The following is a 23,540-nucleotide window of genomic DNA, read 5'->3' on the forward strand; positions in this document are numbered from 1 at the left end:
TGTGGCTGAAAAAAAGATCATTGTGGTCATTAGCACTGTGACAAGATAAGTAGAACCAAAATTTTAAAGTCAGTTACAAAACTTTTGTACTTTTATTTTCTCACAATGGACAGGATGCCAAGTGTGTTGTGTTGTGCATTTTTAGCTGAGCTTGCGGCATTGCTGTCTTTGGTTCAGACTGAAATAGCTATTGATTGGAAAGGCCTGAAATTATGTGCGTACATTCATGACACCCGGTGGATGAGTTCTAATGATTCTGATGATCTCCTCACTCCTCCAGAGCTACCACCAGTTCACATTAGTGGTTATGAATAGAATGTCACAACAACACTTAAAGGGATTGTCATAAAACTTTGTTGCACACACTTATGTTCCCTAGTATGAATTTTACTGACCTTGGTGCTTGGCTCTACTTTGTGTATAAAGCTAATTAGCTAATGTGAGAAAAGCTAAACTAGGATGGTGAACATGCTACAACCTCACCATAAAATATTTTCATACCAATTTGTTCTTTATTATAATTTAAAGTTGTATTACTGTAGCAGATGAACCCACAATTTGGAGAAGCTCATTACACTGCATATTATTTTAAAGGTTTTTTAGTTTTTATTTTGTGCAAAGGATTTGCAATATTCATTTCTGTTTTTTTCTCAGCACTCACTGTCCTGAAACAGTTGCAGATAAACTACTCCATTCCCAGACCATTTTGTGTGTTTATTAAATCTCCTGCTGTATTTCCTGGCCTGCACCATTAACTATTGTTCAGGATTGCAAAATAATTTTCTCCATATCCTTATTAAGCAGTAGCCTTTAATGTCTCTAATTCTCAGCTTGCTTGTTAACACAGAGAGTCTGCTAATGGTCCTGGAGTGCACTAGCATATCTATTAACATTAGCGGAAACTAATTGGCAAGATAATAAGCCCAGTGACAGGAAATGAGACAATGTTTGTGTGGGCGGATGATCACAACACAAACATTACTAATAGGAGAGAGCGTCTAACAGTAGTATTTATTTGTCCTTATTTAATTTTATTTGTCTGCGCTTTAGTGACGTGGCCATACGATGAGCAACTGGCTGCTTCTAACTATAGTAAACGTTATTGTCCTAAATTAATAACACAACCATGCCAGGCAGAGGAAGCTCCAGATTCCTTAATCTTCTTAGTTACTTTTTAAAACTACAGTAAAGCACATAGACTGAGGAAAGTCTGAAGATTGAAGTTAGTTAGAGACCACAAAATGATGCTCCAGGTTTTGTTTCACTCCACCCCCTTGGCCTGAATAGACTCATTAGGTGAAACAATGGAAGGGGGTGAAGGATGTAATAGTAACACCTCTGCCAACCCCTCTTATCACCTAGAGTGGGTCGTTAGGTGTGTCCAACCTGGTGCAGGTGTGAATTGGGCCTGATCTTTCTGGGAATAGATGAAGGCAGCATGATAAATAGAAGACAGGCTGTGTTTAAGCCCTCCACCTCTGATGAGTGAGGGGGTGTTGATTTGCACATGCAAGGCCTTCCTCACCTCTCTCTCAAACCACTTGTCTTCTTTGTCCAATATGAGAACGTCATTGTCCTCGAAAGAGTGTCCTTTGTCCTTTAGATGAGGCTACACAGCTGATTCAAATGATGTTTTGAATCAGCTCTGTACCTTCAACCACACAAATGAATATTTCCTTTAAAAATTCAAATGTTTGTTGAGGTTTTTCACTCACCTAGAACAGTCAGGTAAGCTTTGGCTGTTCTCACAGGCATGGTGAAGAGAGAACAGGTGTACATTCCTTCATCTGACAGACTCACATCGCTGATGCTGATGGTCAACTCGGACCACGACGCACGCACCAGCTCAATCCTGTTGTCCCTTAAAGCTGGACAGAGAGACAGAGACAGAGCGTTAGGAAACATAACAGAAACTTTCAGCAAACTCAAGTGGGGAGTTTTATTTTAACCCCAGGAACATTACAATGTGATCACGTAATGATCTTAATACCATTTGAGACCATATAATTAAAATAGCTTTAGTTTATGTTGTGTCTTCTGTATTATATTTTACATTAAAGTAAAGCAGAAATCTGTGTAGGGGTCAATGTCCATTCTATATACTATATATTCTGTATTGTATAAAATATATATAATCAGAGAGAGACCTTAACTAGGCACGTTATAACCATGTCCAAGAAATACTGAAACCATTACATAGAGTAACATGTCCACATCGTTGTTGCCCAAGGATGTATAATATTGCCCATTATTTCTGAAATGATTAGCTTGGTGTAGCTATTACCTAGCCAAACCTAGATGTGCAGTGTAAATAATGCAGGAATAAATTTAAATGCATAAACAATCAAAAATCATATCAAAAAGCGACCTCAAAGCTGAACTTTCTGTTGAATCTGAAAATATATTAATCAGTCTCATGCTGATACAGTCTCCTCTGCTGGAAACCCAATCATAGACATTTTACTTATATGAAAATGTAATCTTCCAAAAGACATAACAGGAATGGAAATCGATACTGCAATAACTGGCCGAGAAAGAGGCCTAATGAGTTTGGCAAGATGTGAGAGTTAAAATGGATTTGCTGATATTGGATGGCCAGTTGAAGGATACTCCACGGCCTTCAAATTAGACGTTATACTTTAAAACTGTGTCTGTTTCAGAAGCAGAATGTGACAATGACAAAATTCATGTCTTTGTCTGAGAGGTGCATCGTGAGATACAAGCAGCACGATAGTCTGCCTTGGTTTGTAGAAAGGACCATGTAGACTATGGAGTGAGCAAAAAGGTGTGTGTATTTAATATTGTAAAAAAGATAAAGATAAAGTTTATTGTTTGCAGAGAACTTTAAACAGTTGTTGGATGGATGGGGAGAAATTATCCTTAACATCCTAAAGTCATAAACCCACACAAATACATTTTTGTCCTTGCAAATCCATTTATACAGTAAAGTAAAGCAAGCATTTCTCAATTAAAACATCTATAGCAGTCTATAAAAAATATATAAATCTAACTTATCAACTTGGAACAAACTTTTTAGTGATGTAAAATGTAACTTATTTGTTTTGCCGCAGTCTGACTCTTAAATCAGTGCCTGCTGCTACAGTATCAGCTGTGGTTGTGAGCCACTTACACTTGTAATTTGTCAGTCACTGGTAAAAGTGTCTCCCTCGGTGACTGCATACAGCTTCTGTGTATGCATGGTGCAATGATCACAGAACTGACAAATGTAGAGAAATGTCAGCGAGCACACTATCTCGTGTCATTTGGTCTGCCAAGGGATGGATAGCTTTGCTTAGCTGGTTCCAGGCTAAACACCTACCATAAATGGCAGTGGAGTTGTAATCAGTTTGGCTAAACGACAGCTGCTTGCTCTCATTTATTGCTGGATTTGTTCTGTCCCATCCCGTCCCTCGCAACATCGGTTATCTCTACATGCTGTGTACTGAGCCTGAGCAGGCGTGACATGTTGATATGAGCACATGACATGTCTTTAGGCTTGGTACTGGTGGCACTATATTCCTGTTTGGGTATTTATGAGTAGACATGACCGTCACTACAAGACCAATGAATTCATTTGAGTCTAATGCACTTCCAGTTGAGCTGATGCTGAGACCTGTGCTGAAAAGATGTGGAACGTGTACATCCAAACATCTGCACTATGTTTCATCAAGGAATATTCTAAGAGAGAGAAGAGATTATTTGGAAGCGTTCTAGACTAAATTTCTTTCTGTCTGTCTTTCGGTTTTTCTCCTTCCTCCCACCCGCAGACCTCATTCTGTCGACTCAGGCAGCTCCACTAACCTGTGAATGTGTACAAGTTAAACAATGCTTCAATTCAACTGTTGCCTTATTTGCTTTGGGCAAGGATATATGAGCAGGCAAATGTCAGAAAATACATTTACTGTTGCTGACTCGCATCGTGATGAGACTCCTTTTCTTTCTCTCTGCTCGTCAACAGCCCATTGTGGGAAGTTGTTTGTGTTAGATTGAAGGATACAGATAGACAGATCGCTCTGTGAAAAGTATATAGAATATTTTTGACGCATTGGCTCAGCAAGGTAATATGAACAAGAACTTAATGACCTGAAAAGCTGTGATGATGCTTTATTCACATTTACATGGACACTCTGGAACTGGTAATATTTAAAAGATCATCATCTGCGTGATATGTTCTTGGACACAGATAATAATCAGTCATCCAATACCCTAGTTTTATTGAATTTGAAGATTCAGTTAATAGATTAGAATTTGGAAATCCAGTCATGCTTTAAGGGTTGTTCGTGTTGTTGTTCAGTGTTTACAGGGCCAGATCGAGATAGATGGCTCAAAAAGTAAAAGCAGATCCCGGATTGAGACAGAATTTAAATGAAAGGCATGAAGGACGAAGCATATAACCATGATAATCAAGGTTTAACTGGTAAGGATCCCAGTTCTCAAATCAAAGGAACAAGAATAGCATATCAGTCACTAGACTACCTGCACAGCAACTGACAAATAATAGTGTTGCCGGTATTGTTTTATCTTTGATGATTTTTTTTTCTATTGAGACTTTTGTCTTTAATTTTTGGGGGTTCTGATATTTCAAAGTGCACTGGTCTGATTTAAAGTGCACATCATGAACATCAAACACTAAAATAATAATTCAGTAATTGTAAACTTTTCTACAATATTTGTTTACTTAGACGCACACACACACACACACACACACACACACACACACAGTGTACATACTTTACACTTCATATGACTCACATTTTTCTATTAAATGGACAAAGTACAGTCCACCTCCAGTTTTCTTCAGTCCTATTTCTCTGTATTCTCTTCTCGCTTTTCTTATCCCTAGCAATGCAGCCTCCTCTCATCTCTCATTCTGTGTCCAGTGAAAAGTTGGATATCGACAGAGAGAGTAGACGAGAGGAATGTATCCCTTGCTATTTGTCTGCAAAGATGCTGCAGTTGCCTGCCATCCATTAGTGACCATTAGTGCAGACAGACCTGAATGTGTTCATGGAGGATGGTGTTGTTGTCAACATCAAAGAGTCGCAGATTTGTGTTCTGCAATAACTGAGTGTACAACTGTATTTCTGCTCATTTAGCCTCCGCCTGTTTCTCTCCGTGAATATAGAACGACAGAAAGCAAAGCTGCACTTGTCAGCATCAAAGTTTTATTTGTATCTGCAACAAATGGTCAGTACACCTCTGTCTATTCTGCTGCTTGTAACGCTTGTAACGGTGCTTGTGAGCGAGACACGGGGAGAAAAGGGAAATGCTGGATTTTATACATTTGATTGTCTTAATCTCAGCAGAGCTGACACAGAGAAGCTTGAGACACGAGTTTGCCGAAGCAGATGCAAGTCGATATTGGTAAACCCAGCGGGGGCCCGAGCGTTTTTCATGTAATTACAAGTGCTGATGACCGTTGGCTCAGAGGAGCAGGTTGTGTTGAGGTGCCCCTGAAGCCATGACCAATCAGATAACAGAGTAAACGGCCATAAGACCAAAGCCAGAGCACTTTCTGTTCCCAAATGGTGTATTCAGAAAGCAACAGAACAGAGTGATAAATGTCAGCTATCCCTTAAAAAAAAAAAAATCTGTAGAGGCTCATGTTTGAAAAGGAGAACTGAGGTGCAAAGCTGCAAAAGGGAGAAGGTCACAGATGTCTTGTTACTTTTAAATTAGAAGCGACATTTGTATTCTGAGGGAAGATGTTAAGTCAGCTGGTGGAACAGTCTTATTAAATATAATATTTAATATGATATTAATGCTCAGTCATACTCTTTGACACATAATATTAACCTGTTACTCATTAAACAAAGCATGTTAATGTATCAAATCCTTTGATTTTTGTTGTTGAAACATAAGAATTATAATACAGATATCACTTTATCCACATGCATGAGTGTGGGTCTACGTTTTAATTGATTGGTCCATAATTTCCTAATAATTTCCAACACATTTCTCATAAAGAACTATGTAATTTGGACTAATTATAGAGCAAAAAGCCACTGTTCACTTGGTACATGTCCAATTAATTCCATAACCTGGAGCGCGTTTGAGTGAGTGCACAGCAGGTGGGCTGAACATACGGTATGAAAATGTAAATTTTCATCCAAAGGCGAGCACAAAGCCCAACATACATTTAAAAAAATGATTAATAAATAATGAATATTTAATTTGGTAAATTAAGCATTTTTTTAAGAAAATAACAGTTTCTCTGCAAACGTGCATACATGTACGTGTAAGTAAGTGTTAAAAGTTTTCTCCAGTAGAACTTGTGTCTGCGTTTGCTGTTTCTCCTCATTGTTAGTACACTGTGCAGTTAAATGTGATCTAGTCACTGAACATGACTGCAGTATTTATTTAGTAGTAATAGGAAAGATATGAGTACAGTACAATACAGGTGACTACAATAATAATGTAGTAAACTCCACATGATAAACATAGATAAAAGCTGTGGTATCAATCACTTTCCACAGTGAGTTAGATATTAAGTTGTTACTAAGCCAAGTGAAGACGTGAATATAAACACTGACGTGTTTACTACCTCTGCCGTCTGGAAAGCAATTGGCTAAAGAGCAGTGGATTGAACGTGTCCTCATTTTCGGTTTTAAGCTCACATCTATATTAAAAACACACATTTGCATGCTTCGTGCTATTTGCTGCTGCATTTTGATTTGTGAAGCCAGTTGCAGGCCGCCCTCGGCACTATGACTGTTCAGCTGAATCTGCTGATGTGCTGCGGTGCGTCGTGGTTGCTGTCAGAACCTCAGCTGAACCTGAGGCTCCGCGGCAGCAACTTCTTCTCCCATTTCATATTATATTCCTCACAACGTCAATGATGGTTAATTATTTTTTTCTCCCCAGGTTTCCAATTTTTTACAACCGGCAGTACTGTGTCTTGAGAATAAGAGGTTATTTGACGTGTCATGTACGCACGACTTAACACAGTCACAGAAACGCATCACAACAGCCTTTTCCCAGAATTGCACGAATATTAGCTGAGTATCTAAGTGAATATGACACAGTCAGACTGAGTACAGAGTGCTGTTTATGCATATGTTTCATATTGCTCATGGCTACTCTATATTGACAGACATAAAAAGGGCCCAGACTGACCAATCAATGATTAACCTTAATATTTACACATTGACACTTGGCTTGTGCGTCCAACTAGAACTAAAAGGGAGTCATTATGACACACAGCCGATGGTACAGTACACCAGCTACATACCATGTATAAATAGTAGTAGTTTCCATGGCTAATGTCCTCAGCATCAAAATCATTAAAAGCAGCAGATGAGTGCACATGGCTATGACCACCACCAACACACAAACAAACAAACACATACACACTCACTCTCATCTATCCAGGGACAGTATGTATTAGTATAGAACATTTGCAGGTGTTTGCTCATTCAAGTGACACAGTTTTATAATGAGAAAAGTGCAAATTTCAGAATATACATTCAGCTGCCAGTGTGTGGATGTGACTGTTCTCTTTCCCTTGTCAACAACCCGTCTGAGTTTGAGTCTGTGTGTGTGTGTGTGTGTGTGTGTGTGAGGGAGAGATGGGGAAACACACAAACGAACACAATGCTATGTTTATTGAATAGCTTAATGTATATTCTGTATCTCAGCCGTTTCTCAACCTTCATTACCTGTTATGCCTTTTCCGTGCGCTGGCTTTTTAAAATGGAAAACGTGCCAAACTCCATATAATTATTTGCTAGTGGAGATTTCTCCTGTGACAGAAATGATTTTCTTTCATCAGTTTCTACCTGCCATGGCGAGTTCAGTGGGACACCTCCACCAGCCCCACTTCATTAAGTCTTTGTGAGAAGCAGGTCAGTGAGGAGACAGCTTCTGCCTATAAACCATATTGTATTTTGTCAAGAGATACATTTTCCTCCTGCAGCTTAAGAGTAGAAGTACAGCTACCATGGACGATAAGGAGGTGCTCTTTCTTTTCGGGCACCCACTTCAGCCATCCCTTAAAAAAACCCTTTCGAAAGAAAGTGGACGATATTTGCAGAGCCCCATTATCATCATCAACACTCAATAATCATCACTAACACCTTTTTCTCTAATTCTGTTATAAAATAGGATTTCTTTTCCCCGGCTCCCAAACTTTCTCCCGAAAGAGAGAAATAATAAGTCTGTCACTAAGTGTGAGCTAATTATTCCCATTTGCCTCAGGTATTTTCCTCTGCACCTCACAAATGATAAGTAGCTCCACTAATAAAGGCAGTAATAACTGGATCTATTGCTCATTTGACGATATAGTCTCTTTTTCTCCCTTACCTACTTAACAGCAGATGAAACAAAGCTGACATTTGCATGTTGTTTTCTCTGATCCACAAGCCACACATGCAGTCAATAACAATGACATATGCAGATCTCTGCTTCTAATTATTATACTTGTCTGCAATACAATGCAGTCACACGTAAGTGGAAAAGGCTTTTTTTTTTATTTTAATTTTATTTGAAATCAAAGCTGAATGCTCTTAAACTAAGACATGCAAGGAGCAGTGACAAAAGTAATAAGACACATAATGCTCAAGGTCAAATAAAAAGTTTGTCTGTGTCTTTCAGAGGTGATAACTGCATCTGAAAGCTCTCATAAAATGCCTCCTTAATTCCTCCCCTTTATCCCACCAAGGCCTACATTCTGTCTCCTTTTCCCTCTTTTTCTTCCTCTCATGTTTTATGGTCCTTGTCTAGGAGAGAGGGGACTTGTTAGGGATCTTTGGAGATTTACAGTCAAGTTTTTTTTCTATCAGAGAGAACATCGTAGCAATCTTCAGGCCGATATGAAAGGATGTTTCATAGAGGCAGTCTTCCAGGAAATAATAAAAAAAGACAGCTGTCTCAAAAGTTTAACTTTCCTGCTAAGATTAAGTTTTGAGAGAAAGTTCTGCTATCTGTTTAATAAAAAGTCTGTCAGGCATTTCTTATTTTGTTATTTACTTTGGAAAACTTTTAAAAGCCTATCCCCTAAATTGCTCAGGCACAGATACTCTGAATGCATCAAAGCTTTCATGGTTGCATACTGGGGAGGTGGGATGCTCGGCATTCCACAGGCACACACACACACACACACGTATATGTACACTTACAAGCATACACACACACACGAACGACGCTCACACAACCCCAAACAGCCAGCAAATTGATTCAGACAGCTGAATATTTGACATCTGAGGACCCAAATAGTTTAATATTCAGCTGCTCGGGGGCCTAAAAATGAGCAGTTGGCTCTTAGCTGTTCACCCATAACACTAATCTTAATGTTTAAACAGATTCAATCAATTTGCAGACGGAACAGTGAAGGCAGACATGTCCACCACAGGTACATACAAACTTTGGTAATTCTGCAAACAACATTGACATATTATTGCAAAAAAACAGAACTGTTACTATACATGTGTAGAAACACGGTATTGTACTAATGCGTCACTACATGCTGTTTGTGTGGTCCAGACTGACGGTAAGTAGACTGAGTCACTGTGACCTTTTCATGGTCAGTTTGTCTTTTCCATGAAACACTGTGAGTCATCACCAATCTACCTTAAACCATACATGTGGCCTTACATTTTCATTTTTCACCTGACGTAGCTTAAAACACAAAGGAAATTTCTAAGTGACCCTACATTTTTTTTTATTGTAGCACACATGCACGACCAGTCTCGAAATAATTTCCCGACGTTAAAATAAACCTCTTGAAAGACTCTTCAAATATGACCTTGAAGAAAGAAATAGCACAGCACCGTGAAACAAAGCATGTCATCGCTTCATCCTGCGGAACAGCTAGATTCTCTCTAGTATGGCAAAATGACCTGCGTGCTGCTACTCAAATAATCACTGACACCCAGCCTGAGGAATAAATAAATCGTTGTTTTGTGTCCATACAGCTGCCAATACATGCTGTATACCTGCCGCATTAGTCACATTTAGGACAAAGCTATAATGCATTCAGTTCCACCAAATGTGTGCTGCCGGTAAATACCCTGTGATGCTTATAAGGACAGGCAAACCATGATCCTACCAGGCTCTGCATGGCAGAGGTGGACAGATAAATAAAAAAAAGGATACATAAGGCTACTGGAGGTTGACAGTGAAAACAGACGTGGGTGTTGGAAGAGAAATGTGATGAAAAGTGTTAGCAAATTACAGTAACCGTGTTGAATAAAGGATTTTCGTGTCATACCATAGCCAGTGTTCACACATGATGAGTCCACTATAATAAGCCTACACATTTAGCCTGGAAAGTAATTACACATAGGTTCTCTGTAGTATGGGAATAAGGAATAAATTGTAATTATGCCTCACTGCAAAATTTCTCCATCCAGGAAATAAAGCAATTATCAAGTCTTGAATTACACGAAACCAAAAGAGCAATTTGTAAAAAGATATTAGCCTCTTTTGAATCATATAAAAGAGAGAATCCCTCTTGCTCAGTGCTTATGTCTCTCTCTCTAGCTGTCGAAGCACATCTTAAGTCCCTCAGTAGTAAGTGATGGAAAGGACCAAATTGGCTACTTTTGGCACAATGACTTATTTGAAATTCAAACAACTCTTCACAGCCGTTGCGGCACCTTTGAGAGGACGGTAAACAAGAGGAGTCTCTTTCATCCAACTAAACGTCTTGAGGTGAGCCTCAGCCCTGACATTAAACAACAACAGCCGTGAAACCGGCACCACTCAAAGGACTGTAATGGAGTCAGATGCCGCATTTGTCTTTGGAAAAGCAATGTGTTTATGCAAATGCTCGGTGGCTGACTGTTACAAAGGGTTTAAGTGACGTTCTTTGTGATAAGAGACACGCACATGCAGCCGCGGCACAAACAGCAACATGTTAAATTCCATATCAGTCGTAAGTCATGCTGAGTAAGCCCCAACCTTAAACAAGGTAGATGTTGATCTTTAGAAACATTATTTCTTGTATGTTGGCATATTGGACAAAAACACATTTTTCAGCTAATTGTAACCGAGCTGTGTATGCAAAAAGTTGGCGAGCCGGGGCTGTATTTTTCAGCAACTGTGTGCTTGCCATAATCCCCATCTTCTTCTTCCCAACAGGCAGCAAGGAAAATTAATCTGAAACCTACTGTGCTCAAAGGCATTTGCAGCTGAGACATCTTTCCTTTCTCACACTGCCAGTGGCACTTTGGAAACACTCGCCATCGCAGTGCTCCCATCAGCATGTGCATCTGAATTTGCCACGTTCAGCAAGACAACTCCCAAAGCGCACACACACACAAGCACACACACAGAGTCAATCCAAAACAGCAATGCAATTCTGCGGCTTGCGTAGTATCCTTTTGCTTTTTCTGATAATAAGTGAGTCCTTGGCTGCTTTTTCATTTCCAATCTCAGAGCTCTGCACTGGAAATACCATGAAATGGACCCCCAAGCCCGACCCCTGTTGTGATATGGAATAACCTGCAGAGAACATCAACTGTTGAATTCGATGTTCAATGCAGCTTTTTACTGTTGCGTTGTCTGACAAAAAAGGGGGTGGGGGTGGGGGGGTAAGTGAAAATGCGAGTGAAAAATGAAACACATGTATGCATTCAGTTACCCACAGTATAAAATATAAAATACAGACACGGACATGCACGCATGTCAGAGAATGAACACACAAATGGACAAGGCAGCCCAGAGGGAAGAAGGATAACAGAAGACTGTGTAAATCCCATATGTGCTTAATCCAGACACTTACAAGAGAGTGTGATTCATACTCTATTACACTTGACTAATACAGCTGAGAGACGCACAGGCTACAAACATTTCAGCAGAGATCAAGCAACAAAATAACTCCCATGAATCCTCTTTATGGGGACTTTACTGAAGAGGCTGTGAAAGGTCAGGAATAAAGCCTTTGTAATTATTAGCCTTTAAAGCATGTGCCACACCCACAGTGTGCGTGTGTGCATTTGTTGGTGTGTCTGCGTGTGTGTGCAAAGATAACAAGGGTTTGCATCGATTTTAATGGAAGGAATTTCTCTACAGGACCTTTCAGGCCCCCAGTATATAAACCGGTTATTATACAGAGCTTGGAGTCTTTTGTACAAATCACATTATTCTCAGGCTATTTTCTCTCAGAAAGTGGGCTGTGAAGTTCACGAGGTTGTTAAAGTCCTATATTAACAAACTTTCTTTGTTCTGTTATATATCACATACTGTGTAATAATGGCTTCATGAGGACTGTGATCCAACCTTTCCACACAAAAATGTTTGCACTTGGAATGCCAACCAAATTACACCTCGCCCATTCTTACTTTCTGACTATCCAACTATACACACACAAAAAAAGGCTTCTATAATTCACAGCACGAAAAACAAATTGTTCACGGCACACGATGCTCGCCATTGCTTATCCTGTTTAACATTAAACAAGTCGGGGAGATAACTGGTCATTATCATTTCTCACCAGTGTGAGAAAGTGTTTTCTTAGCAGTGGGGTTTGTGTGTGGATCTCTCTTGTGTGCGTATTTGTCTCTGAGTGCGCGCGATAAAGTACAAAAAGTAATAATAGCCACTCACTATCCATCCCCAGAGGAAAGGCTTTAGAGACTATATGAAAACACGCTTGGGCATGTGTGTATCTGCTTCTCTGTACTGTGAATACAATTGCTGTGAAAACAGAGCGCTGACAGGAAAACACAGACACATGAAATGTGGGACAGAAACTATGACATAACAAAGACAGCAGCTTATTCAAGTGACAAACACACAGGAATACAGAAGGGTTTTTCAGGTTGCTCTCAAAAAAATAAAAATAAATAAAAAAATCTTTGTATGTTTTTGTGAATTTCACCACTTTCACCACCACAAACCTTAACACAGGGAATACTTTGTATACTCCATCTGTCGTGTGGCTGCTGCAGTCTGTCAATCTGTCACTCACCTTTCTTGTCCCCAAAAAACAGGGTCTGCTGTGCTGGGTTCGACCACTGGAGGGAGGTGTTGTCATTATATTCCACCCGGCAGGTGAGGTTCGCTGTCCCACCCTCTGTCACTGTCACATTCTGAACCAGAGGGTACTGACCGCTGATGCCTGCACCACGACACAGGAGAGAAACATGTGAGAGGAGACGAGGAAGCATCAGGTGGGTGCATGGAGCATAGACACTCACTACTAGACCCTAATTTAGAACACACAGAAGGTATTTAGCCTGCGTTACCAACCCTGAAACCCCACATACACTAAAAGACCAGTTAAAGGCCGTCCCCAGCAAGTGTGTACCTCCTGCATTCAACCTAATCCTGTGGGACCTCGAATCAAGGCACAGGTAGTTTGCAGCACCATGGACAGCTCACTTTTGCAACTGTTTAGTCAATAGTTGCCAGCACTTTTCAGAACATTGCATAGATCACACTGCTCTCTCTCCATGTGAGAGGGTGTGCTTATGGAGCAACTAGGCAAATAAATAATAACTGCAAATCTATCCCCGTCCCCATTTCCAGAGGACAGGTTTTAAAGACTGTGTGAATAAAGGCTTAGGTAGAAAAGATTATTCATCTGCAGCTAACTTTCCCCTCAGGAAGGGTTCATAAAACTGAAAAAAAAAAAAGGAATAAGAATAAGAAATATTTGGAAATGAGAAGTTTTTAAATGCCACAACTTCCATTACTGCGCGGCCGTGTTTGATTCTTTTTGTATTCATGCGTTGTTTCTGTATTAGATCACATTCAACGCTGGAAATATCAGCAGTCAATTTAGTGTTTTCCTTCCTTCAGTTAATGATTGCACGGGAAAGATAAACAAATCCCAAAAGAGCGCTTGTCTGCTGGGTTAGCAGGTGAGAGAAACCCCATCACAGAGAGACCCGCGGTGAAGGACATTTTGAGAGGAGAGAAGATGAGGTAAAGCAGGGAGGGGAGAGGTAAGTCAAGGAGCACGGGTCATTTCCAGTGTTGATTAAGGCCTCCTGAGGTTAATCATGCATGTGAGAGATAGAAGGAAGAGGAGGGAAACGGAGGAAAAATGAATTTGAGCTATGGGAGGCTAGGAATATGTATTATTCATGAAAGTTTTGCATGAGGCATGATCTGCCAGCGATTTACCGTTCCCATGCACCTGCCCTCGCTCTCCTTAATACTTCCTCTCTTTAAATCACTTACTTTTTGTCATTTTTCTCACTTACACAGTTGGGCGACACGCAGCCCAGTGTGATACGTTTTATTTCTTTTGTGCTGGACACAAAGGGAAGTTAATGGTTTACCACCATACTGAATGGTTGCACGGATGATTTCTGAGCGAGGTTGGGAACAGTGTAACGCCGTGTATAATTGCAGTTACAGTAAGTACTGCGTTGCGTGTGCCACCGCAAAATGCCACTGAAAATGGAGACACCCATGCTTGTTGTATTTTTACGTTTTTACTCGTCCCTGAAAATATAATCTGCTGCTTTGTTCTTCAAATGATCTGCTTTTGACAAACAAGAAAATATGAGATTTGATGAACAGTTCTTGCATCTCTGCAGTCTATCAACTGAAAACTGAAAGATTTGGACTTAATGTTTGTATCCACTCGTACTACAAGTTTACTTATCAAGGCAGACGATCTCTTTTTTATGCCCTATTCTTCCTTTTCTCTTCTCTTCTCCGGCGGAAATGTTAAAATTACACCAGTCTGGGGATCCCTCTGCCTAAGCCCTGCGTCAGTGTCTTGTGCTACATGTCCAGTGGGAGTGAAATGACCACGGGGGCCCCACTGATGGTTATATTAGAACAGTGCAGTGCGCTATGTGCCTAATTGGCCAGTGGAGTAGGTTCTTCCATTCTCCCCTCTGGCCACCCAGGCCTGATTTAAATGTATCTCCTGAGGGAAGGAGGCAGCTGTTCTCTCCTGATTTCCATGTCTATATTTAGATCCTTCCCTCACTTCGACTCCACTTCTTCTCCTACTTTTGGTTTCTTGCTCTATCTTTTCCAGTTCACAACCATTCCACTCAATTCCACTTCTCTCTGTTCTGCTCTCTCTGTCGCCTTTCCTCCTCTAGTTGATCCCTGAAGGTTGGCATTTCCACTGTCTTTGTCTCTCATTTTCATATCCTCTCTGTCTCCCAGTGTTCCCCAGTCTTTCAAATTTATCTTGATCCTGCCGCCTTTCTTATGCTCAATTGTGCTCAAATCTCTCATGGGGAGTGGGGTCAGACTAATTGCCCTCCTCTTTGACTGTTTAACAGTATCTATTTCTATATCTATATCTATATACACAAAATAGGATATACTACAGCAATGCACAATGTTATTCTTTTGCAACAGTGACTATTGTACTGCAAGCTGCCTCTAAACAAACAACAAATCAGTTTTTCCTCCAGAGAGAGTAAACCAAAGCTCATTCCCATCCCGTGCAGCTGTCTCTCTAGAGATCTTAAGTCTTAATGGGACTGCTCAGTACCCTCCACAAATAGCTAAGACGTTGTGAAGCTTCCCCACAATATTTTGGAATTGCACTTCACACCGTGCGTAGTACTGCCTCCAGTATTTCACAAAGGATCAAACTAATATTCACAGGATACCAAGGCACATTCAGACACACAGTACCTGTTGCCAAAGCAAACTACTGAACAAATAATAGTGATAAGAGTATCCTGGATGCATTCTGTCTGCTTTCTGACATGACCTTTCAAGCAAGAGCAGCTGAGTCTACCAACCTTTCTTATTTAAGCATTCAAGGAGCAGAGAAAAAGAGAGAGATGCAGGCAGACAGACGGACAGCCTGGAGCTACTGACCTTTATACCAGAACTGGAGCTCAACTGAGCTGTAGAGCTATGATGTATGGCTGGGAATGCGTGATTACAAAATGGATAGAGGCAGTACACAGTTGATTAGCCGAGCCACTTTTCAAGCCAGTTGAAAATAACATATAAATACAGACATGGGAATGTGTTACTGCAAACGTAAACGTGCTGGATAATTCTGGTTTTAGTTGGTATAACACAACAGAAATACAAATTCTACTTGTAATGCACCAAAATTATCCTTCAAATAATCAAGCTTAGTGAATATCACCATTTATACCTGAATAAGATTTGTTTTGTTGTATCAAACATTTTTTATTTCCTGATTTTTAATTAAAGCTTACAGCTACATTTCAAATATCCACACCATAGCACAGTACTGTCTCAGTCACTGACACTATAAAGCACGACCTCAAGCATTCCGCTGAGAAGATCGTGAATGAGGCGCCGACGATTACATACAACATGGCAGCTTTGCCACGAGCAGTTAGTGTCTGTAAGGTTACACAGGTGGCTACACAGCTGGGTAGACAGGCTTCTTAGATTGAGTGATTCTCAGAGTGTCAGGCAGCAAGGTGGTCTCGTGATTGGAGAGACGGTACAAGGTCAAAGGTTTGATCATCTCAGGAGCCGGTGTGAATTCTTAAACCCCGTCTGTGTCTTTGATCGAGAAAGCGTTTCCCCGTCGTCCTCGCTGATTTGGAGAAACATCAAAATGTTGAAAACACAAACTTCCAGGCAGATTTTTTTATTTTTTCTGGGCAAGAACCGATAATATTTGATAATATGAAATACAAAATGTTGTTAGTAACTTACTGGAACAGAAGCTAACATATCCGACAAGTGCATCATCACTCCGTGCCCTCACTCTGGGACTCATCCTCCCACTGTGACAATTTCACACAAACTCCTTCTTCCATCTTTCTCAGGAACATGTCATACACATAGTCTTGTTTCTTTCTCTTTTGCTGTGACCTTTTTTCACGCCTTCCATCAACATGCATCCCAAATCCATGTTGCATCTAAAATGTGATTTATCAACATTTCATAACGCTGTTACACCTGGCATGAAAAATGAGACTCCAGTATTCACGTGGAAATGAAATTGGAAGTTCCTGTGAAAGAAAGTCACCAGTGTGAAAGAAACTATATTTCAGTCTTTTAAATAAAAAAAAAAGAAGTTACAGAACTGTATGCAATGTATTTTTTTATTTTATTTATCTAAATGTCTGGAAAGTCAAGGAGAAGGGTTAAGTTTAGCTTGGCACATGGCAACAGACTGTTATGTTTGAGCAAGTCAGCTGAATATAACTGATTACAATCAGACAAACATCTACACTGCCCTCAGGGCTATCTAACCATTAATGTATTTATCCCATAATATAGGTCAAAATGTCCGTCCCCTCTCTCTATGTCATTTGTGTAAAGACATCTAAAGATGTTTTTATATAATAAATAAAAATAATGCATACTGAAAGTGTAAGTCCCTTAATACACTGCCACAGTGACTGTTCATATAGCTTTGTTACATAACACTGTTGATATAAATTGGTTTATGTGCTGCAGGTTCTTGCCATTTATTATTTATAAAAGGAATGAAGCCTCCTTATTCTGCTTTGTATTTTATGGTAATTTGTGTGCGTGTGTGTGCGTGTGCACATTTCCAACCTGAACTTGCTCCTCTGACAGTGATAAGATTTCCTGCTGTGAGCAAATTGAATGCAACCCCTGCAGAGGGTGGAGCTACCTTTGTATTCATCGCTGGCGTACAACCACCTCAGGACAGTAATTTCTGATCTGCTGATATCAAATTAATTATCCAGCATCAGAGAGGCTGGCTATGGCAGCACTGTTGTCATTTACATACAGTAATTAGACTGGACAGCTGTTGGTGCTGCCATCACAAACTTGACGTCCAAATCAACCCCTGGAGTCAGATCAACAAAGTATCACCTTCACCTTCATGGAGATGCTAGGTGTTATGTTTAAGTATGGTGTGGAGTGACAGAGAGAGGACAGCTTGGTATAAAGCATGAGCTTGTCAAAGTTGGACAGTGAAGTCTTTTTTTTTTTGTGGGGGGCCTGGGGATGTTTCCAGTAGCATCTCGGATGTGAAAAGTGTGAACAGACGTTGTTAAGACAGTGACATCCACCATCTAGGAAAGAGTTTCTCTTTTTGAGTGCACCTTTCTGTGTGTACAGAACGATACAAGAAACACTCTTTTTTTGTTATTGAGGGACAATTGCTATGGCTGAACTTTCGTATAATGTTGCACTTCAGAAGTCAATCCTATATACCATCGCTTATAAAAACCCACATCTAATTTCAAAATGGTGACCAGACTTGCTCCCAGACACCAACATCATTTGTTCAGTATCCCTGCCCTTGATTCAGCCACATCAATTTAAAGGGCAAAGATATAAACCTCTGCCCTTTCTCTGTGTGTAAACTGTCGGACTTCAAGCTCGCTCAGTCCAAAATGGCCAGGGATCTCACTATCCTTTCTGAGCCAAGGCCAGACATCTCATGGTTTTATGACTGAGGTAAACCTGGCCTTCATAAATACTTCATACGCTGCTTTCTTCTAGCTGGCAAAAGGGAGCAGAAGAAGCTGAGAGCAAAGGCGAGTTAGGTAAGGACAGGGCTAGATATTTTGACAGATAAGTGAAAGCAAGCTTCTTATCTTGCTTTGGGTTTGGAATAAACAAGTGAGGCAAGTGCAAAAACCAGTGAACAACATTTTGTTGTTAAATTCATCCTCCACACAAAAGAGCACCTGTTTTTCACAGGCACGCAGATGTTAAACTGATGTGGAAACCGGCATTTAAATTACGCTACTCTGCAACGCTACTACTGATTTATGCATAAAACCTACACAGGTATATATGCTGCGTGCATTCGTCTGTGTGCTTGGGTTTTGTCTCTCTGCAGAATTAGTAGTGCACATGCTCTATGTACGACAGCGTGTGTGGTTTGTGTGTAACCAATGTGAAGTGCTGGCTGAAAGTGAGCATCCACAATATTCATCCTATTAACAAATAGCAAAATCACAGTCTCATCTGTTCTATTTTCAGAGAAGGCAAAGCATATAGCACAAGTAGTGTCAAATATTTGACCCCAATCACTCTAAAAACATAAATCCGACCAATGGTGTTGCAGCATTAACAGTCAAGTGCATGCTTGATGGAGTCGATTTCTAAAGTTACATGTCATAAAAGCATAAAGTCCGAAAAATCTGATTTGTTGTGGCTATCAAACTGATGTGAAGGAGAAATGCACTTGACTTCTTCACATTTCTGACAGGAAGAAATTCATTTCCTATGCTTTCATACACAGTGAGAGTAGGATGAACTCAGGGTTGGGTGGTATTCATGAGGGAAATCAGACTAATCATTGCTGCCACCAAAAACTCCCAAATTCCCCAAATCAACATGACACAGTGTGATTTTCTAATGTGTGGTGATGTCTTGACAGATACTGTTCATTTAAGAGTGATTTGGGGAAATGCTTCACGCCCCAGGGGGGGATCTGCAAGATTCACTGAGCAGAAAGTGCTAGTTTTAAAAACAGCTCTTGTCATTTGGTGTGTCAGATTTACTTTGCTGATGTGCTCTTTTACTACAACCTCCATTCAGGGCCCACACTACTGTAGCGGAGTTGATGCTGAAGATCTTGTCTCAGAGCTACGCTCAGACTGATCTAACGTTTGAATACGTAATTTGAGGAAGTCCTTTTAACGTGTGTGACAACTGAGAGTGATGAAAGTGTGGACTGTGTTTTTTAAATCACATGCAGTCCCACTGTATCGACCAATTTGGGGTATGTGGTAAAAAAATAAAATAATAAAGTCATGGCCAGGTTTAATGGACACTTCTAATATTTAATTTGGCATATTTTAATATTGCCAAGTCACCACAAAATGTAAACAAACATAGGCTGGAAATAATTTGTAGCCCACAGCATAGCCATTTGAATCCATGGCAACATAATACAGTGCTTCACGGACACTAACTTCCACACCGAGCAGTTTTAAAACCACACTTCAGAAGGTGCCTACGGTAAAAAACTGCACACTCACACACATGCAAACATGCTCTATATGTGCCACTTACTTGTGTGCTGTGTTTAATGAGGTCTTTTTTCATGCTCATTTGCATCCCTGACAGTGATGCCATTATGTTGTCACATTTTCTAAAAATAACCCTGATTTAATCTTCCATCAATAAAAAATTTAAACAAAAGAAACAGGAAGAGACAGAATAATTCATCTTTGGTGCTGTTACAGTAATTGGCTGCACTACACTGTATATACATTTACAAATGAAGAAATGTAAAAGGCACCCTCTGGCTCCTTATACAGTGTAATTTATAGTATATCATTCTCACTCTTGCAAACAGCCGTTGATGAACTGGTGCTTTGAGGTGAACTGAGCCTTTATCTGCCCACTAATCAGCACAAATCTTATCTGGCTTGTTATGTTTTCTTACCAATAGTCTCATTATAATGGTGAGAGAGGCAGGGATGAGACATGTGCCCGAAAGTGATCTACAGTACACAGCGTCAGTTCCCTGTTAAGAATGCTATGGATTTCCTATACTGTCACATTAAGATAGAGAAGGAGGAGAGTCAGGTTAGGATGGCCTTTGAAGAGCGAATGCTGTCGGAAGTGAATGAGATGGCTATCTTACAGTGAAACACATGCAGCTGGACGTCCTCCTGGATGGAGATGGTTTAAATTAATTATGTGTTCGTACACAGCAGGAAAACAATGTGTGGTGACGTGCAGAGGGGAAACGTGTCGTGTTGATGCTATCATTACTACTTCTCAGGATGGTGATGCAGAGGAGGAGGAAATTAGAAACAATGTTGTTAGGGTAGGATAGGGCAGGAGGATAGAGGCAATTTACATCATTTATATGTTTTAACACAGGTCCTTCAGTAATCATAGAGGTTGCAATGTGCTAAATATTCCTTGATACAATCTTATCTCTACATATAACCTGTTTGTTATGTATGCCCCACTGAGCTTTCTGCTCAGCAAGTGACTGTATTTAATATTGGTGCTTCTATAATCATTAGCCAAAGATGGTGACTAAACAGAAGGAGATTATATTTGAGGTTGACTAAATTCTTAGTTTTTGAGAGGCATATTTACTGAAGCACGCAACTGAGTGAAATCACGTTATCTCCTCTCAAATAAACACTCGCTGACTTTCTGTGATCTATCATCCGTTCTCGCTGCCATGCAGACGCAGGGAATGATGGAGAAGATTTTGATCACTGTAATTTACTGTTACCAATCCAGTGTCTTGCAACAAAAAAGTTCCCTAGTTAAATATTCATTTATTTATCTTATGACCTTCAACTGTCCTTGTCCATGTTTGTTAGTTATTGCCAAAATAATTTACTAGAAAATATATATATAAAAAAAGTTTTGCCATTTTAAAACCAGAAAACACATGCTCATCCAAACTAAACCATTTTATCAGAGAAGTGTTTTCCATGTTTTGGGTAAAGGATGTAGTTTAGTTTTGTGCGCAAAACACATTGAAAACCTCATTAAAACAAAACTGTGTATTTGAAAGCAGAAATTAAAATTGAAATTACTGTCTAACAAAAACATAAAACATGAAACATATTGTAAAAATAAAAAGTAAATTTAGTTTCCCTTTTTTAATGTTGGCTTCATAATACAGAGGCACAGCAGAATAAAAAGCAGACAGAACTCACCTCGAACTTTGCCTTTTGAAGCCATCACTGGAATCCCCAAATAGACGAGGATGGTTGGATGGACAGCAACGGAGGCAGACGCCAGAAAACAGAGGAAACAGGACAAAGACAGAAAACAGAGAATCTGATTAGATAACTGTAGGAAGAACAGCATGCCTCTATCTATCACATACTTGCCGAAACAGCGCTGTCTTTATCTTGAATGTCAATCAAAAGTGCTGAGACCTTGTGATCGTTCAACCCTGAAAGCAAATGTCCCAATTTAGCTCATCAGCAAATTGAGACCTTACAGTGTGGCATCTTTTAATTAGTCACGTCACATTGTGTAGATCATGCAAGGTAGCTCGCTGCTATCTAATGAGCTTGCAAGACCCATAAGAATATGGACGTACTGTACTGTGGATGTCATGACATCATTGTTGTAGGTTAGTAAGCGCTATGCTTCATTGGAAGTGGAAAATACAGATTTTATACTTTTACACCACATGATGAAGTTTATTGCTTATGTCTCTATGAAGTCTGTTTTATGCGGATGTACTACAGGAGGTAGTAATTTGTGTGTTTACAGTGTCTGTATGTGTGTGTGCTCAGTACAGACGACAGACTACAGACATGCAGGCACACACTAATGTTGTGAATGACGGCACTGTAATCAGTGAGGAGGTGCACAGACAGAACTGTTGTCTAGCAGAGAATATGCCATCATACCAGAGGCATCAGTGAAAACCGTATGGGCCAAATATATTGGACTTATATAAAAAGAAAGGGAACCACAACACAGAGGAGCTAACCATCATCAAAAGCATCACCTCTTTGACGCCATGTCGGCAGAAACGCAGACGAGAGCCAAATAAACGCACGCATTGTCTATTAGCGTGCACGCGTGTCTGTGCATTTGCGTGCGTATCCCCGAGGGAATGACTCTTATGCTTCACACACACTGCTTTGCCAAATTGATGGATCTATTGGAACGCCTCCAGTGAGCCTGAAAACCTGTACACCTCTAAGAGGAAGAGGAAGAACAAAGAGAATCTAACCGCGGGTGCCGAGTCTGCAGGCTACAGAAATTATTGTGTTGTCTTTTCGATTACACATTTATAAATTACTCTCCTTGTACAGAGCAAGTACAGATTTTTCCATTTTGGATGATCAACATATTGTAAATACGTTTTAGTTCACTGTCAGAGGGAGAGAGCAAAAAGTAATCCTGAAAACATGCCTAGAGATACAAACAAGCTGCTTGACTAGTATGACCACTCTTTTGAGTCTCGCGCACGCATTGTGTTGTTTGTATTTGAGTGTCATTAAATTCTGATGGAGATTAATATGTTTTGTTAGTACTATTTCGCAGCTTGCCATGGTGCAAGATAGACAGTGAGGAAGTGAGAAAGTGAAAGAGAAAACTGACGATTTCCTATAATTTAATTTTCCAACTTAATTTGCACACATTTTTGGGCTGCAGCATCATAGTATCTTCAGCGGCACACCCCATGGGACGAATGAGGGCAGGACAAAGTGATAAAAAAACATTAATTTAAAGGAAAAGTTCTTTTTAGCACAGAGACTCCTCCACTGCTCCTCTCATGCACATGCACAAAGGAAGTCGGTGTAAATTTCACACCTATCTGCTGTGTCACTGGTCAAGAGAGAGCAGGGCCAACAGAGAAACCGGGCCGCTAATGTCACATCGCTACCAACACTGCTTTCTACACGAGACTGATGGCTTTGTGAAATATTCCCTCAGCAAAGTCTGACCTCGCCCTATTCTTGCCTTTCATCCCTGCTGTCAAGGTATGAGCTTCCTGTCACAACTGCGGCTCTGTGATCTCTTTCAGTCAATACCCGTGAAAGAGAGAAAGAGAGAAAAAAAAAAAGACATCCAGCAGAAGAGTGATGGAAAAGAAAAATCATATATGTTTTTACAACTATTCTCTCATAACAACAGCTGAATATATACACAGCTAGAGGGAGAGAGTGAGAGATAGAGTGAGAGGAGACAAGCAGCGAAGAAAAGAGGAAAAAAAAAATGGTGGGAGTCTTATTCACTACTCTCTC

The 23,540-nt window shown here is 40.1% G+C and overlaps 1 protein-coding gene across 2 annotated transcripts in view; it reads right to left on the reverse strand.

Annotated features, from left to right (window-relative positions):
• cadm2a (cell adhesion molecule 2a) overlaps nucleotides 1-23,540 on the reverse strand; it is a 179,616-nt gene that overhangs the window by 34,897 nt on the left and 121,179 nt on the right. For both annotated transcript variants that reach the window (XM_026371635.1, XM_026371634.1), the window contains exons 2-4: nucleotides 21,486-21,512; nucleotides 12,911-13,060; nucleotides 1,716-1,868 (exon numbers count right to left, since the gene is read on the reverse strand). In XM_026371635.1, the coding sequence (XP_026227420.1) occupies nucleotides 1,716-1,868; nucleotides 12,911-13,060; nucleotides 21,486-21,512 (330 nt within the window). The remainder of the gene's footprint in view (nucleotides 1-1,715; nucleotides 1,869-12,910; nucleotides 13,061-21,485; nucleotides 21,513-23,540) is intronic.

Source organism: Anabas testudineus, chromosome 14 (genome assembly GCF_900324465.2).
Source record: "Anabas testudineus chromosome 14, fAnaTes1.2, whole genome shotgun sequence".
NCBI lineage: Eukaryota > Metazoa > Chordata > Actinopteri > Anabantiformes > Anabantidae > Anabas > Anabas testudineus.